At 33.8% G+C, this 16,036-nt stretch overlaps 1 protein-coding gene across 2 annotated transcripts in view; it reads right to left on the reverse strand.

Annotated features, from left to right (window-relative positions):
- Window positions 1–16,036, reverse strand: part of LOC126974055 (sortilin-related receptor-like) — an 82,085-nt gene that overhangs the window by 57,733 nt on the left and 8,316 nt on the right. For both annotated transcript variants that reach the window (XM_050821438.1, XM_050821437.1), the window contains exon 4: window positions 13,673–13,921. In XM_050821438.1, coding sequence (XP_050677395.1) covers window positions 13,673–13,921 — 249 coding nt within the window. The remainder of the gene's footprint in view (window positions 1–13,672; window positions 13,922–16,036) is intronic.

The raw sequence follows: 16,036 nt of genomic DNA on the forward strand, positions 1-16,036 counted from the left end.
CATCTAATACAGCCATTCCCAATATTCAGTCTACCTACTACTTGAGATTAAAATCGTAACTATCGTTGACTTTTCTGTCTCAATAAACTTATCGACGGTAACTCACCTTATCCGAACAAACTGTCTGTCAATGGGACGACGTATAGACAATATTAGGCGATTAGAATGACTTATCGGGTATATTGGGACAGCTTCAGATTATTGACAGCTAATTACTGACAGTCGAAGGTAGTAATTTATCTCTATCTATAAATAGTATATTAGGAACGGCCGTAAGTTGACATTTCTTGAATATCTCATCCCTCATAAATGGGCGTATACAGTCGAGTCTAAGAGTGAGGAGTTAACGGTGAGTGAGTGGACACAGCAATAGCCTTTCATCGAATATGGCACAAAGAGCTTATAGCGAAACTGGCCCTACTATGGGCTACCCAAGGAGTTATGCGAATTAGCTTTATTTTGACTGTTAAAATGATTTGAGATTTCTATAGTGTTAATTCCGCCAATATTTGTCTTTAAACAATTCGAAACGTGTCGATCTCGTCTTTCTCGTGCCAGATTTTGGCGAGACAACACGTCCTGAGGATGCCTCGCGTAGAGGCGAAACACGTGTCGAATTGTTTAAAGACAAATATTGGCAGAATTAACACTATAGAAAACTCAAATCATTTTAATAATTATGGATTTCCGCAAAGTAACGCCTATTTCAATAAATTTTCTTATTTTGACTGATCGAATCATCAAGGTTGTTGTCGACGATGCATGCTGCGTCATAAACCCTAGAGCAAGGGTCGCCAACAGGCGGACCGTCATAGGCGAATCTCGGACCGCCAAATATTGTAATTCATTTTGTAAACCAGGCACAAATTAATACGTAGATAAGAATACCTTTATTTATTGGAATAATATTTTAAAGCCTATTTTTAAATATTGAAAGCCTATTTGGAAATACGATAAAGAAAAATATGAAAATTGCAAAACAAAACTAGCTATCAATTTAGCCACTATGTCTGGCTCGACATACGTATGTGAAACATGTTCATCAATATCAAATATCGTTCGAGGTTAACGGACCTAGAAGACACACTTTGAATTTGCAGTTCTTCTCGAGTACTAAACTACAAAAACTAATACTGAATATAAAACCATATAATAAATAGTTGTAATTAGAACTTAATTATTATCGTTGTTGTTTTTTTCTGGACCTCGTTAAAATTTTCCCACAGTGTCCGGACCCCACATAAAACTACTTGCCGACCCCTGCTCTACACTATTCAATTCAGTGACATCCGTTGCTATGCAGACTACAGCACAAGGTATGCCTTCTACACCGGTCGTCTCTCGGGAAAGTGTAGACAAGACCCAAAACAAACTTGAGTCTCGGAGGCGGTGAAATTTAGTCCACGAAGATACAAGTAGGTACGTGAGTTCGCTGCTAAAACGTCTGTCTCCCTTTTTGGTATCCCCTCGATTTCAGCATACTCGGCGTTGATATTTTAAGCAAAGTTTAGTTCGGCTATTACTTGAAAGAGATGGCCTAATTGGCCTCTAAAAAGCGTGGTGTACTCAGTAAGACGACACAGCGCTTCATTTCAAGCGACTGCTTGCTTACATAGAGTACTGTTCTCACCTCTGGGCAAGCTGTCCATAGAAACAGTTTCTTCCATTTGACGGCATAAAAAGAAGAGTGGCTCGACTCAAAGACGATCATGTCATCTCCGATCGCCTTGATTCTTTCGCGTTTCTTAGCGATGTGGGATCTCTACAACTTCTACCGCATATATCAGGTTAGTGCTCAGAAGAGTTGTTCAGATTGAGACCAGCGGCCGAATCCCCTCACCGGACATAACGTCAAAATACGAAAGGGCACCAACATCATGTTGTTGCCTAGCAACCGCACGTTTAGCGAGGTACTTTTTGCCTCACACTGCCACTTAATGGACTAAATTGCCGGCTGCATTTTTCTCGAATCTATACGAAGTAATGATCTTCAAGCTCCCTTCAATATACATTTATACATTAGAGCCTACTACCTACTTATGAGGCCGGCAACGCATCTCTTGAACTGTGGTGTTTCGAATGCCCCTGGGCGGCCGCTTAACTATAATTTGCCACGTATTATCGCGCTGTTATCTAATAGGCTGTTGTTTTCGACGCCTAGTTTCAAACAATGCGCCAGTTAGCTGCAGAGAAGTAGCTTATCTTTGCGTTCTTATAATTAATGTATTTTATAATAAAAAAAAATATTGAAGCGTTACTTTGCGGAAATCCATAATTATACAAATGATTTGACATCCTCAGGACGTGTTGTCTCGCCAAAATCTGGCACGAGACTGATAACAGATTTTGGCAAGACAACACGTCCTGAGGATGCCTCGTGTAGAGAAGAAACACGTGTCGAATTGTTTAGAGACAAATATTGGCGGGATTAGCACTAAAGAAAACTCAAATCATTTGTATGTGTATTTTATAATGTCTATAAGTTTTGGCTCATTTAATGTTATTTACTTCTTAAGTGTGTTTTAAATTATTGCATATATTTTCTTATTAGTTAAAACATGTAGATATTTGCCTTTTACCTAAGTCGTGATAGTAACTTCATATAACCTAGTTATATATCACGCAATCATAAGTGTTTCCATTTAATTGACGTATATGTTAATCATGATCTCCTGAAGTAGCGTTATATTGTAAAGTATATATATATGTGTGCTGCTTGGAAACCAATAAATAAGCCTCATGTTACTCATATGACTAGTAAACCACAACCAATGGACAAGAATTAAATAAATTTCAATATGTATACATTGTAAAATAAAATGAAAGTATAATCAAATCAAATTAAATCAAATCAAAATCACTTTATTCGTGTAGGTAGGTCACGGAAATGACACTTATGAATGTCAAAAAAATATTTTTTCTTATTGAATCTACCGCTGCTTCGTGAAGGCTTGAGGTAATGAGAAGAAGTAGCAAGAAACTCATTGCCACTCTTTTATATCATGATTTACATTTACTTCGATTTACAAAATCATTTCAATTACAATATAATATAATATGTAAAGAGATTCAACAAACATACTTTCATACTTTCTATCATTTCTTTCTAATTGTACAAAAATAATTTAGATAATAATTTTAATAATATTAAAATAAACTTCATCTAAATTATGCGGTATAATAATATTCTCATTGGTAGTATTTAATACTTTTTGTAAAATAACACGAGGAATAAAAAAATTTAGGATTTGTGTTTTATTAAGCTTTGCCAAAGTATAACTCTCGGGCCTACATAAGAACAGACACTTTTTTTATTCATTATTTAGTAACCTTATAATTTCCTTCTTAAGGTTATTTAATCTTATCGCTGTACTGAATATATAATGTATACAAATGAATGTAAATAAGCAAGATTTTCGAGGTCACTTCATATGTGTGTAACATTTGAGCGAAGCATTAATTATCACAAATACAAGTCAAAAATCTTGTTTTAGGTTCAGTAAATTTCCTTAGTCATTCAACTTATTATTAATATAGCTTAGAATACTGTGTTTATAAAAAAAACAGATGTTTCATATAATGAGTGTGAAATATATTATTAAAATTATCATTGTAACGAGATTCGGTTGTTTGGTAGATATATACATACCTACACTAGCTGCCACGACAGACGTTGTTATGTAGATAATAAAAAAATACTGTTTGATAGGAATAATAAATCCAATAATATTTCAAAACATCAAGAATTATTTCGTAAAAAATGCTCTCGGTTGTAACAATGAAAATGTTTTACAGCGGAACTGTCAAACCGTGCGTCACTAAATTCTCTCATAGAAAATATGTCCATACAAGACAAATATTGAAAATAAAAATAATTATGGGTCCCAAATCGAAATAAAAACTATCCTATCTCTCAAGTTGGACCAAACTGCACTCCATGAAGTAATCTCCATTTAAATCCGTTCATTAGTTTAGGAGTCCATCGCGGACAAACAACGTGTCACGTAATTTATATATATTAAGATATATGATTCCTATATGTATATATTTCCACGTCTTTATTTTATTGTAATTGGAAAACTTACAGCTAAATACAATAATTGTTAGGAAAATATTTACATTAAAGGCTATTTACAAGTTTTCACAGATAATTACAAAATAAGGATTACTAGATTTATATAAGAAAAATCTAAGATAAAATCTTACCTAGCGACATGGTAAGTAAGATTAGTTAGTTTATATAAGAATTTTAATCTATTATACATAAAAATTTTGTACATAAATGGACGTGCATCTACACGCACGTGTTCAATAAAGACTGTTATTTATTGAATACTAATTTGCTTATTCATATACTCTTCAGTCTACACTAACTATATTATACTAAATAATAAATCTAATATATTAAATTCTCGTGTCATGGTGTTAAACTTTGAACACCTTGAACGGAACGAAACAGCTTGACCGATTCTCATGAAATTTTGAGTGAATATTGGGTAGGTCTGAGAATCGGACATCTATTTTTCATCCCCCTAAATGTTAAGGGTGGTCCACACGAATTTATTTTTACAGTTTTTGACATTTTTTTTTAAATTTGTTTGATTATGAGTCAGCATTAAAAAATACATACAACTTAAAATTTTCACCCATCTACGATCAACAGTTACTTTTGTGTCGCGATTTTAATATCGGCAATACAACGTTTGCTGGCTCAGCTAGTATATCTATATAAATTCTAATTGAGCTTATTATTTTCTATAAATTTAGGCGTTGTTGTCGATATTATATGAAAAAATTTTTGCTGAGCTGGTGTTTTAAATTTGTTACTGTGGTATTAAATAAATCTTTATCTATGTTACAGTCTCTAACAATGTCATTATAATAACTGCATTCCCTTAAAAGGAATGAATTTTGTCGATAGTATATTGATACCGTTGGGACATGTAACAGTTCTGGTTATATGCTTACATGTGTTATTTACTATAATAGTACCTAGATATCAAATGTTAGGAATGCTTTATGCTGTGCAGAAATCCATACTTCAAGTTTTAAAATTTTAAAGCGAGGTTTGGAACCAGTTTTTAATTTGACTACTCATAAAGCATTTTTATCTCTTTTTTGTGATAAGATATTAAAGATATTTAAATTTTTACGATTTACGATATTTTTGTTCCTGTTAGAACTCACTATTGGATGGAACGATATTCATGAAAATTGCTATATAATATGATGACTGTATTCTGATTTACTCATATAGACTTCGACTGCAACAAATTCGTAAGCACGTTTCGGGAAATTTGCAAATTTCAGGATAGAATCTACTTAATGTCATTTCTTACCCCAAGTGTTTTTTTTTTTTGATGAAAATAACGTCGGACGTTCAGCTGATGGTAATTGATACGCCCTGCCCATTACAATTCAGTGTCTGCTCAGGATTCTTGAAAAACCCAAAAATTCTGAGCGGCACTACGATTGCGCTCGTCACCTTGAGATATAAGATGTTAAGTCTCATTTTCCCACTAATTTCACTAGCTACGGCGCCCTTCAGACCGAAACACAATAATGTTTACACATAACTGCTTCACGGCAGAAACAGGCGCCGTTGCGGTACACATAATCTAGTCGGCATCCTGTGCAAAGGAGCCTCCCACTGGTAACACTGTGTAATATTTAATAATTAGCTGTGTAGTTAAGCTTTGAAAGCAAAACAAATAAACTCATGTAATATTATCACAAATTTTTGAGATCTGTTTTGCACTGTTATCGTACGCTTACAACCAGCCCAGGCTCAATAACAAAAAATATTGTTGTGCCCGCCTAATCTCGTCTTATCTAATATCAACATATCGTGATAGAGGTCCATGCTGACGAAGTACAGGGCACAGTTTTGTTGCTCTTAATACAATGGCACTAATGACCAGAGTACCTTTTTTTTTAGTTCGGGTATAATTGAACCGAGGACTCCAACATAAGTATTCTTTACATAAGCGACAAAATTATATTTAACCAATACAAATATGCATAATGTAGTACATGCATAAATTCAAATTCAAATATTTTTATCCAAAATAGTATGTGACATCACTTATTGAAAGTCAAAAAACTACCACCCATTCCAAAATGAATGCCTCAGACCTGAGAAGAATGGGCGCAACAAACTCAGCGGGCTTTTATTTTTCATCGAATAAATATGTTTACAAAGTAATATTGTATAATTAAACTTATTATTTAATAGCCTGAGGGCGGTCACTCCGTTCTCAATCTGTGGTATCATTAAGAAAGTCATTTATGTTATAGATATACCTTTACCACACAAACGTTTTTTAACGATTCTTTTGAATAACGTAATACTTTTGTATTGAACATTTTCTGGGATCTTGTTGTAAAAGCATATACATAAGACTTACTAACTCGACTTAGCCGAGTACTAGGCATCATCAGTTTGTCTGTTCCTGGTGTTAACATTATGGTTATGAAAGTTTCTGGTAAATTCACTTATGTGCCTATGAACATACATTACATTATCAAGAATATTTTGAGAAGCAACAGTCGAGATGTTAATTTATTTGTATTTTGCTCTCAATGATTCTTCAGGACCTAGGTTATAAATAGCGCGAATAGCCCTCTTCTGCAGCACAAATATTGTATTAATATCGGCAGCGTTGCCCCATACCAATATAATAATTTATAAATGACGTGGAGTGTGATATCTTATATCTTTAAACGAGCAATTCTTGTATATTATATAAAATCTGAATCTCGGAAACGGCTCCAACTGACTTTTTCGGGGGCGAAAAATCTAGTTAGGTTTAAATTTTAGTAGTTTTATCCGTGTTTGAATGAGAAACAGCTACAATAACATAAGAATACAAAGGTAACTTTCGCCACTATACAGGGTGTCCCAAAACTCAACGATAACCTGGTACCGGGCGAGAGGCCAAGGTATACCAGTTATGAAAAAAAATCTATGTCACTTAGTCAAGCGATGATAGACATTTTTCGAAAATGTTAAAAATTTGACACCCTTTGTCGCGTTTTTAGGTACTGTGATCGCAATTTTCACAATTTTACAGTGATTTTTTTAATAATGTTATCTCAAATAACAGTGCTATTAATGGTAACCACAAATGAAAGTAATAATCATTGTTAACTAAGTAAAATAAAATAAATTTTGACGAGTTATGGTTTATAAAATTTATGTCAGTCAACTTTGACACTCTACGTTGGAAAAAAAATGTACTACACTACCTATGGCAAGTTTTTTTAAAGATGGCCCATTTAGTCTAGATTTCAAAATAGTACAACACTTGCCACTTTTCTTGCCAATAAAACTGCTATTTCGTATTTTTTGCGAAAGGAACTCATGGAAAATTTAATCAAAATAAAACGGTAAATTATCGTAACACTTTATTATCCTCCTAAAATTAAAGCAGATGCTCAAATTGTTTCCCTCCAGCACGAATACAAGCTCTGCATCGCCTCAGAAATGACCTGTTGACCAGTCTTGCAAATCTCCTCCCATTGATTTCTTCTGATGCTGCATCAATTTTTTGGCGCAATTCTGTTACATTTTGAATTGGTTTTGAGTAGACCTTTTCTTTTATGCATCCCCAGTAAAAAAAAGTCTACTGGATTCAGGTCTGGGGACCGAGGGGGCCATGAAATTGGTCCAAGGCGTCCGATCCATTTACCGGGATATAATTCGTTTAAATATTCTCTTACAGGCCGGGCATAATGTGCTGGGCAACCATCTTGTTGATACCACATTTCTCTGTAGATGTTGAGTGGTACATCTTCAAACAATGTCAGCAAATCATTTTGAAGAAATTGCAAGTAGGTGGCGCCATCTAAATTTTCAGTGAATTCAAATGGTCCAATTATTTGACCATTTAATATTCCTGTCCACATGTTGACTTTAAATTGGTATTGGGATCGATCCTCACGCATCAAATGCGGGTTTTTCGTATGCCAACTATGAAGGTTATGTAAGTTTAAATAACCATGTCTTTGAAATGTCGATTCGTCAGTCCACAAAATGTACAAGACTATAACAGCTCAGATGGGACATTGGGTGATCCGGAAATCAGAAGACCCCGGTTCGAATGCCGATGTCCTATTAGTTTTTTTTTTTCAAGTTTTGAATATTATTAAAAATCCGAGCAAGGCTCGGTCGACTAGTTATTAGTTCTATAAACAACATAAACAAATATGCAATTAATGCAATGTGTAACAATTTAAGAGTTAATTATTATTCTCATTGAGTCCTGATAAAAGGAATTTTTGCTGTTAATTTTTAACTACTTATAAGATATCTTAGTAAACACGTTAAAATTCTAACAGCGTAGAAGGTTCTAGACTCAATACCTACGTTAGAGGATCAATGATACCCAAGTGCAGCCCACATTATTCACTTGAGCAACAATTTCCTTTTGCCGGGTGGACTTAAATGACACACACTTGTGGACTGTGGAGCGTGGTTTAAACTAAACATTTGGTCGAGGTCTGTCGTGCATGATTAAATGAATCTTGCACAAAAAAACCAAGTAATCAAATAATTGTTTTTTACTTAACTACCAAGACTAAAACATATAACGTTAACTACGTAATGTAAATAGCAACGGATTATATAGATATATCCCTATGAAAACTAGGTTTCATAGTGATGTAATAACATGAACAGAAACTCTAAATAATAGGATATATGCATACAATTTTATTTTTTGAAAAGTTCGGTTTCTATTCTACATAATTATTTATATTAAATGTCCCATCTCTATGATTCAAAGTAGCGTAGGTATCGTAACTCGTAAATTTCGCCACATATATATAAAACTGTAACAGCTGAGATGGGACATTGAATGATCCGGATAGCAGAAGACCCCGGTTCGAATCCAGATGTCCTATTGGTTTTTTTTTTCAAGGTTTGAACATTCTTAAAAATCCTCCTCCTCCGGATATTAAGCATAAACTTAGACTAATCAAAACAAATTAATAATGTTTCCGAAAAATTAAAAACTCTGAATTAGTGAACCAAATACGTCTTCATGGAAATAGAAGTGAGTTATTACGACAATGTTTAGATATTGCGATAAATATTATTTGTATGTTAAATTAACACATTTCACGCACTAATTACGTTAATTATAGAACAAGTACTCATTAGGGTGTTGTGAATTGTTTTTACTGAGTTAAAAGTCTTTATAGTAGATAAGAAACCTTTATGTATTAATAATGTTAAGGCATACACGGTTGAAACCGGTTATAATTTAACATAAATCGCGGATATTTCTCTGGACACTCACTGTGTTATTAATAAACGCGAAGTAATATTCTTTTTTTATGAAAATAGGGGACGAGATGAGAAAGACGTTCAGCTGATGGTAACTGATACGCCCTGGCCATTTCAATGCAGTGCCGCTTAGGATTATTGAAAACCCAAAAATTCTGACCGGCACTACAATAATTGCGCTCGTCACCTTGAGACATAAGATGTTAAGTCTCATTTGCCCAGTAATTTCACTAGCGGCGCCCTTCAGACCTAAACACAATAATGCTTACACATTCACGGCAGAAATAAATATAAATTTGTTTGTAAAGTGGAGAGATGATTTCCTTTATTATTGGATTCAAATATTTTATTAAGTGTTGGATTTTTAAATAACTTACAATAAGTAGGAATTGACCACTACCCTTTCCATTATATGATTAGAAAATTCATAACTAGACACAATACATAGTCATTTACTTTGCATATTGTCTTATAAATGCTTGTCTGTTTGTACTAACGCCTGCAGAAATAGATATTTAACTTTAAAATTATCTGCTAGTAAGCAAAAATAAAGATTATAACTTTTCGAATTCACTGCAAAGTTTGAAGACCGCATGATCTTATTTTTGCACCCCAGGGGGCATCTATAGAGGCAATTTTACCGATCTTGCGAACTTCTTCCCCGTGGATTTTTCTCAAACAAATCCCCCAAATCTCACGAGAGATTTCTGAAAATTATCTATGCTGAATTGCCCATGAAATTATGCGTAATTAATTTTATTTAGGACTAATAATTAACAATAATAGCCTACCCTGAGACCTGAACAACAACGATAGGAAAGCGTTCGCGTAGGTATTAAACGGACGTGAATCATATTCAGCGGAATTACATTCAGATTATATTTAATGCTCACCAGAGGCAGAGACAGACACAACACAATTTGTTTATCAGTACAGTTCCGTGAAACAATAAGGAAGTACGTTTTATATGTAGACCGTACCTATAGCACACAAAATATCAAACTAAAATAGCGATCAATGCGACAAGGATACATCACTTTTTTTTTAAGGAATAGGAGGACAAACGAGCGTACGGGTCACCTGTTGTTAAGTGATCACCGCCGCCCACATTCTCTTGCAACACCAGAGGAATCACAGGAGCGTTGCCGGCCTTTAAGGAAGGTGTACGCGCTTTTTTTGAAGGTACCCATGTCGTATCGTCCCGGTAACATCGCACAAGGAAGCTCATTCCATAGCTTTGTAGTACGTGGATGAAAGCTCCTTGAAAAACGCGCTGTGGAGGACCGCCACACATCAGATGGTGACGATGATATCCTAACTTGTGGCGTGTCGTGCGAAGGTGGAATTCGGCGGCAGGAATGAGGTTAAACAGCTCTTCGTAGCTAACATCACTATGTAGTTGTTAAATATTTTCGTTAATGAAATAGGAGAGGTATATATAATTGTGATTGGAATTCGTTATCGTTTATAAGATACAGCCCGCTGACTAACAGACGGACATCGGAGCCATAGTAATGGAGTCCTTGTTAGAGCGTTGCCAGCCTGTGGGTACAGCTTGTATGAGAAGACCCTATTGTTTCATTTCTGCGCATTCAGGGCTATCAGCGCTCAATGACCGTGGTCATTATATTTGTTTTTAAACAAAACGTTCCAAGCGAACGAACATAACGGGTTTGAAAAGTCTCGATTTGTTACTGTATGCACGGACGAGAAAAGAAAGAAGGACTCCGTGTCACCTTACATAACAGTGAGGCACCAAAACAAGCCGCTAAACGTGTACAATTATAATACAAACCGTGTAATACAGGCTTGTATTCGATTTCGATCGGCTGATCGGCCGCCATTATGCGATTTGCCATCGTCTGTGACAGTTCAGTTTGCGTCGCAATAAAATATTTTAAAAATGCCGTCGTGCATTGTGAAAAAGTGTAAAAACAATAATATAAAAGTATTTGTGGATATATGATTATTTAAGGGAGAAAAAATTGTGTAACTGGTATACTCCGTAACCGCACACACACTAGCATAAAGGTGCTTCACTTGCTAACATATCATGGCGCGGAGTCCTTCTTTTTTTACTAGTCCGTGACTGTATGTAACGAAAATATTCTAGATAAGTCTAAAAGAAGAGAAGACGAAATATTGGAAGTAACAACTTTTTTTTTTATGATAATGAGGGACGAGACGAGCAGGACGTTCAGCTGATAGTAATTGATACGCCATGCCCATTACAATGCAGTGCCGCTCAGGATTCACAAAAAACCCAAAAATTCTGAGCGGCACTACAATTGCGCTCGTCACCTTGAGACATAAGATGTTAAGCCTCATTTGCCCAGTAATTTCACTAGCTACGGCGCCTTTCAGACCGAAACACAGTAATGCTTACACATTACTGCTTCACGGCAGAAATAGGCGCCGTTGTGGTACCCATAATCTAGCCGGCTTCCTGTGCAAAGGAGCCTCCCACTGGTTCTAACTAAACTAACTAAACTGCGTTCACCTATCGACTTGTTTCTCTTTCGTAATGGTGTATTTTCGTTTATGTAGCAATTTCTCATACTTATCTCAAGCTACTGAATTTTAGACTTGATACACTGAGTTATCGATAAAATTGGTGATGGCAGTAATTTTTAAGTTAAGAGTAAAAAAAAGTAGTTTGAAAAAAGTAGTTTGTTTGAAAAGATAATGGTTGAAATTTAAAATTGAACTTCAATTCCAACCCCATCACAGATAGATGCAAAAATTATATAATTTAACAAAAATCTTATTTTGCAAAGTGAAAAATAGAATCATTTTATCAAATTAATGTATTGTCGCCGGTCCTCGATAAATCTAAGAGGTTTGAATGAAATCTGGCCGTTTAAAGTGGGCCAAAATCGGGCCCAAATGAGTCAGTTCCAAGACAGGTGAAGCTAATAAGCTAAGTGAACTATAGACGAGACCTCTGCCAATGAATTATATTTATCGCAATTGTAATTTGAGATAATAAAACCAAACAATCATAAAATAAATATGTGATTATTTAGGCAATAAGTTACAATTTACTTAAGTATCCGCTTGTAAAATAATTTTAAAAATTAGCAGTTGTAGAGACAAAGAAGTGAAAACTTAGAAGTTTTAGTATTAAAATTTGTAAATGTAAAACAATTAAATTATTTATTTTTATAGCATATTTTCAATAGTTTATTACTCAAACAAACACACTATTTCAACAATGCAGTGTATACACATTGAACTATTCACTTAATCCATTAAATCTCACTTATAAGATATACACAGCACTAATGTTGCACAATACGTCAGCTGTATAGCTACAGATATGCTGCTATAAGCATTTCGGTGACGCGAACTCACGACATTTCTCCTAAGTGTCTAACTATAAATATTTATATTTAATTATTTATTTATCCCTTGAGGCAGTTATGAGCATGTCGGTGACATGAACCCCTAAAATTTTCCCCTACCAAAAAGTGATTATCGCGGCTAAAGAAGTTTATACTTGAAAAATATACAGTTAATATAGTGAGAAAGTATCGCTAATATTAATAATATCATTTGATTTTATTCATAATTCCAACATAGACAAATTGGTTGATTGTACAACCTTCAATCTTTGGCAGCCATCAAATTTTATTGATGACCAATTACACAAATCCAGCTATTTCGTGATCGAGAATGAATTCGACTTTTAACGTTATAAAAACCAACAATAACCAGTGACCCTGCAGATATTTTAAATTTAAAACACACGATAGATCTTAATAAAATAAATAATAGTTAAAAAAAACTAAAAAGCACGCTTTATATAAAATTCAACTAAAAAATAGAAAATAAATTTAAATTGAAAATAGTGTAAAAAAAATATATTTTATTGTAAAAAAAGCGTGGGGTGCTTTTTAAGATATTATTTAATAATATCTTAAAAAGCATCCCACGCCTTATTAAAAATAATAATTCTTCTACACCCCACGCTTTTTTTTACAATAAAATATATTTTTTTTACACTATTTTCAATTTAAATTTATTTTATATTTTTTAGTTGAATTTTATATAAAGCGTGCTTTTTAGTTTTTTTAACTTTTATTTATTTTTAATTTTTTAGTCAAATTTCGAATTTTTCATTTTTTAGTCAAATTAGTGTAATGTCATCGGTCCTCGATAAATCTACAAAGTTTGAACGAAATCTAGCTGTTTGAAGTGGGTCAAAATCGCGCCCAAAGATGTCGGTTACAAACATACAAACATACAGGTGAAGCTAATATAAAAAGCGTATAAAAAATACGCGTAACTCTTATTTTCAGTAATAATCAATTTTAGATCCAAATCCAGATATAAACATTCGAAAATAGGTACTTGAATAAATTATAATGAAAATAAACTTACATTTTCCGCTTGCCGCGTCGCAAACATGTAATCGCCCTTTATCTGAAAGTCCTTAGCTTTTGCGAACAGTTCCTGTGCATCTCTCATGTTTGCCGGATCTTGGACCTGCAGAACAGTCGACATGCCTTTCGGCTTCCATTGCTCCACATAGAACACCTTCGGAAACTCCGGCCCGGACGACCAGAAGAATGTTTTGACGAAAGTCTGAATCAATTTGAAGGTCTTTCCACCGTCTAACGTGAGGTACAGCTAAAATTGAAGTACAATAATTAATTATATAAAATTTAAACTATTTCTACACTTTAAATAAAGCGCCTAGATACATCTTCCTAAAAGGCCGACAACGGTCCTGAGATTCCTGTCGTTTGTCCTACTCTTCAACCAAAACACCCGAGCTACGTCTTACTGTACGAAAAAGTTTCAGAACATACTAATCAAATATATTTTTTAAACTTGATATTTCTATGAGAAGAATTATATTTTTTTTGTTTTGACTGATTATTTTCATAATAAAAGTTCCTACATTGTGCAATTAAAAACATAGGTTTTATTCATGAAATATCTTAATGTCCCAGTCTTACCCCACCATCCCCTACATGAAACTTCCATACATAAACTAACCCCCAATTAGCTCAATAAAGTTATCACATATTTTGTTTATGAGGAAATATCTAATATACAAAATTCTTGTATCCCGGTTTTGTTAACAAACTCCTCCGCAACGGCTTAACTATGATTTTTTTTTTATTTTTTTTTATTATGATTCAGCATTGAAAAATACATACAACTTCAAATTTTCGTCCTTCTATGATCTACAACTATTCTTGTAACGCGATTTTTATATTATTCTGTTCCATTGACAAATCCGCTATATAGAGTTGCAAGATGGCAATCGAATACAATTATTGTAGTACGACATATTTGTTAGGTCTGAGAAGCGGTTGCATCTATCTTTTATACCCCAAAAATTTTAATTATTGTTTTTTTTTAATTACTTTATATGACAATACAATGTTTGCTGGGTCAGCTAGTAATATAAGAACAATAACATTAATACAACGAGATTCCAAGAATTATAAGAAATGTAAGCAATACGAAAGATTATATATTTATCTCAGATTTTTTTACAAAATATATGTTTATGTTCGAAAGGCGTATATATTATATCTTATCTCAATATATAAATAGCTGCGAAAATATGATATAAATACATGGATCTGAACAGTTCGACCTGTTAAACAAATTTTTTTCAAGTAAGTTAAAAAAGTAGTTTATTACAAAACCAATCAACTAATTGTTATCTTCATTCAAGGTATCGTATATTTTATTAATAGCGCAAAAAATAATGCTGGGAGAGTTTCTTGCCCCGCTACTTCTCTTACAGAGATTATAAAGGAATCAATTTTGAGAAAATAAATTGTGATTTTGTGCCTTTTATCAAACATGAATTGTGAGCAGATGCTCTTTTTTATAATTCAATAAGATTTAATTCTACTTTTCATATCCCTACATCTATATATATATATATTAGAGATTTCCACGTATATAAGTCACTCATCACGATATCTCTGGAACCATTAGGCGTAGAGACTTGACATTTCGTAGGAATATTCCTTTCGCCGACTAGAGGTCAGCTAAGAATGGATTTTACGAAATTCCACCCGCAAGAGTTTATTTTTTTAAATATGAACAGAACAACGTCTGTCGGGTCATCTAGTAATATTACAAATGTGAATGTAAGTTTGTTTGTTACGCTTTTACGCCAGAGCTAATAAATCGATTTAAATGAAATTTGGTACAGAGATACAAAAGAGCGTGGGAAAGGACATAGGCTACATATTATCCCGAAAAAATCAATAGTTTCCGGGGGATTTGTGAAAAACTGAAATTCACGTCGATGAGCTATAACTATACCTAAGTAGGTCTAGTTTGCCATATTCTTCGAGAAAAGATTCACATAATATGTTGAGAACCGGAGCGAAAACGGGAACGCCTACTGAAATAGGGCATGACATAATCTTCAATTCAAAACTTGCTTATTATTTAAAAAAAAACCTTTATGTACGCTGACGAAGTCGAGAGCATCAGCTAGTATGACATAATTAGAGGTGATGTTGCAAACAAAGAAGTTAAAAACGTAATTGAGCCAAATAAGAAGACATTTAAAGTTGCAAGCCAACACAACGCAATTCCTGTTTGTATAAGGAAAACACTTAATTTCAAGTTTTGTTGCAACGACACTAGTATTCGAATACGTATAATATTTAAAAATACACCTTCAGACTTGCAAAGATGAGTTGATATTTTTTATTCACCGTATTATAAAAAATATCCGGAAAACTTTAATGAGAATTCTACATTCTC

This window comes from Leptidea sinapis, chromosome 31, assembly GCF_905404315.1.
Source record: "Leptidea sinapis chromosome 31, ilLepSina1.1, whole genome shotgun sequence".
NCBI classification, from domain to species: domain Eukaryota; kingdom Metazoa; phylum Arthropoda; class Insecta; order Lepidoptera; family Pieridae; genus Leptidea; species Leptidea sinapis.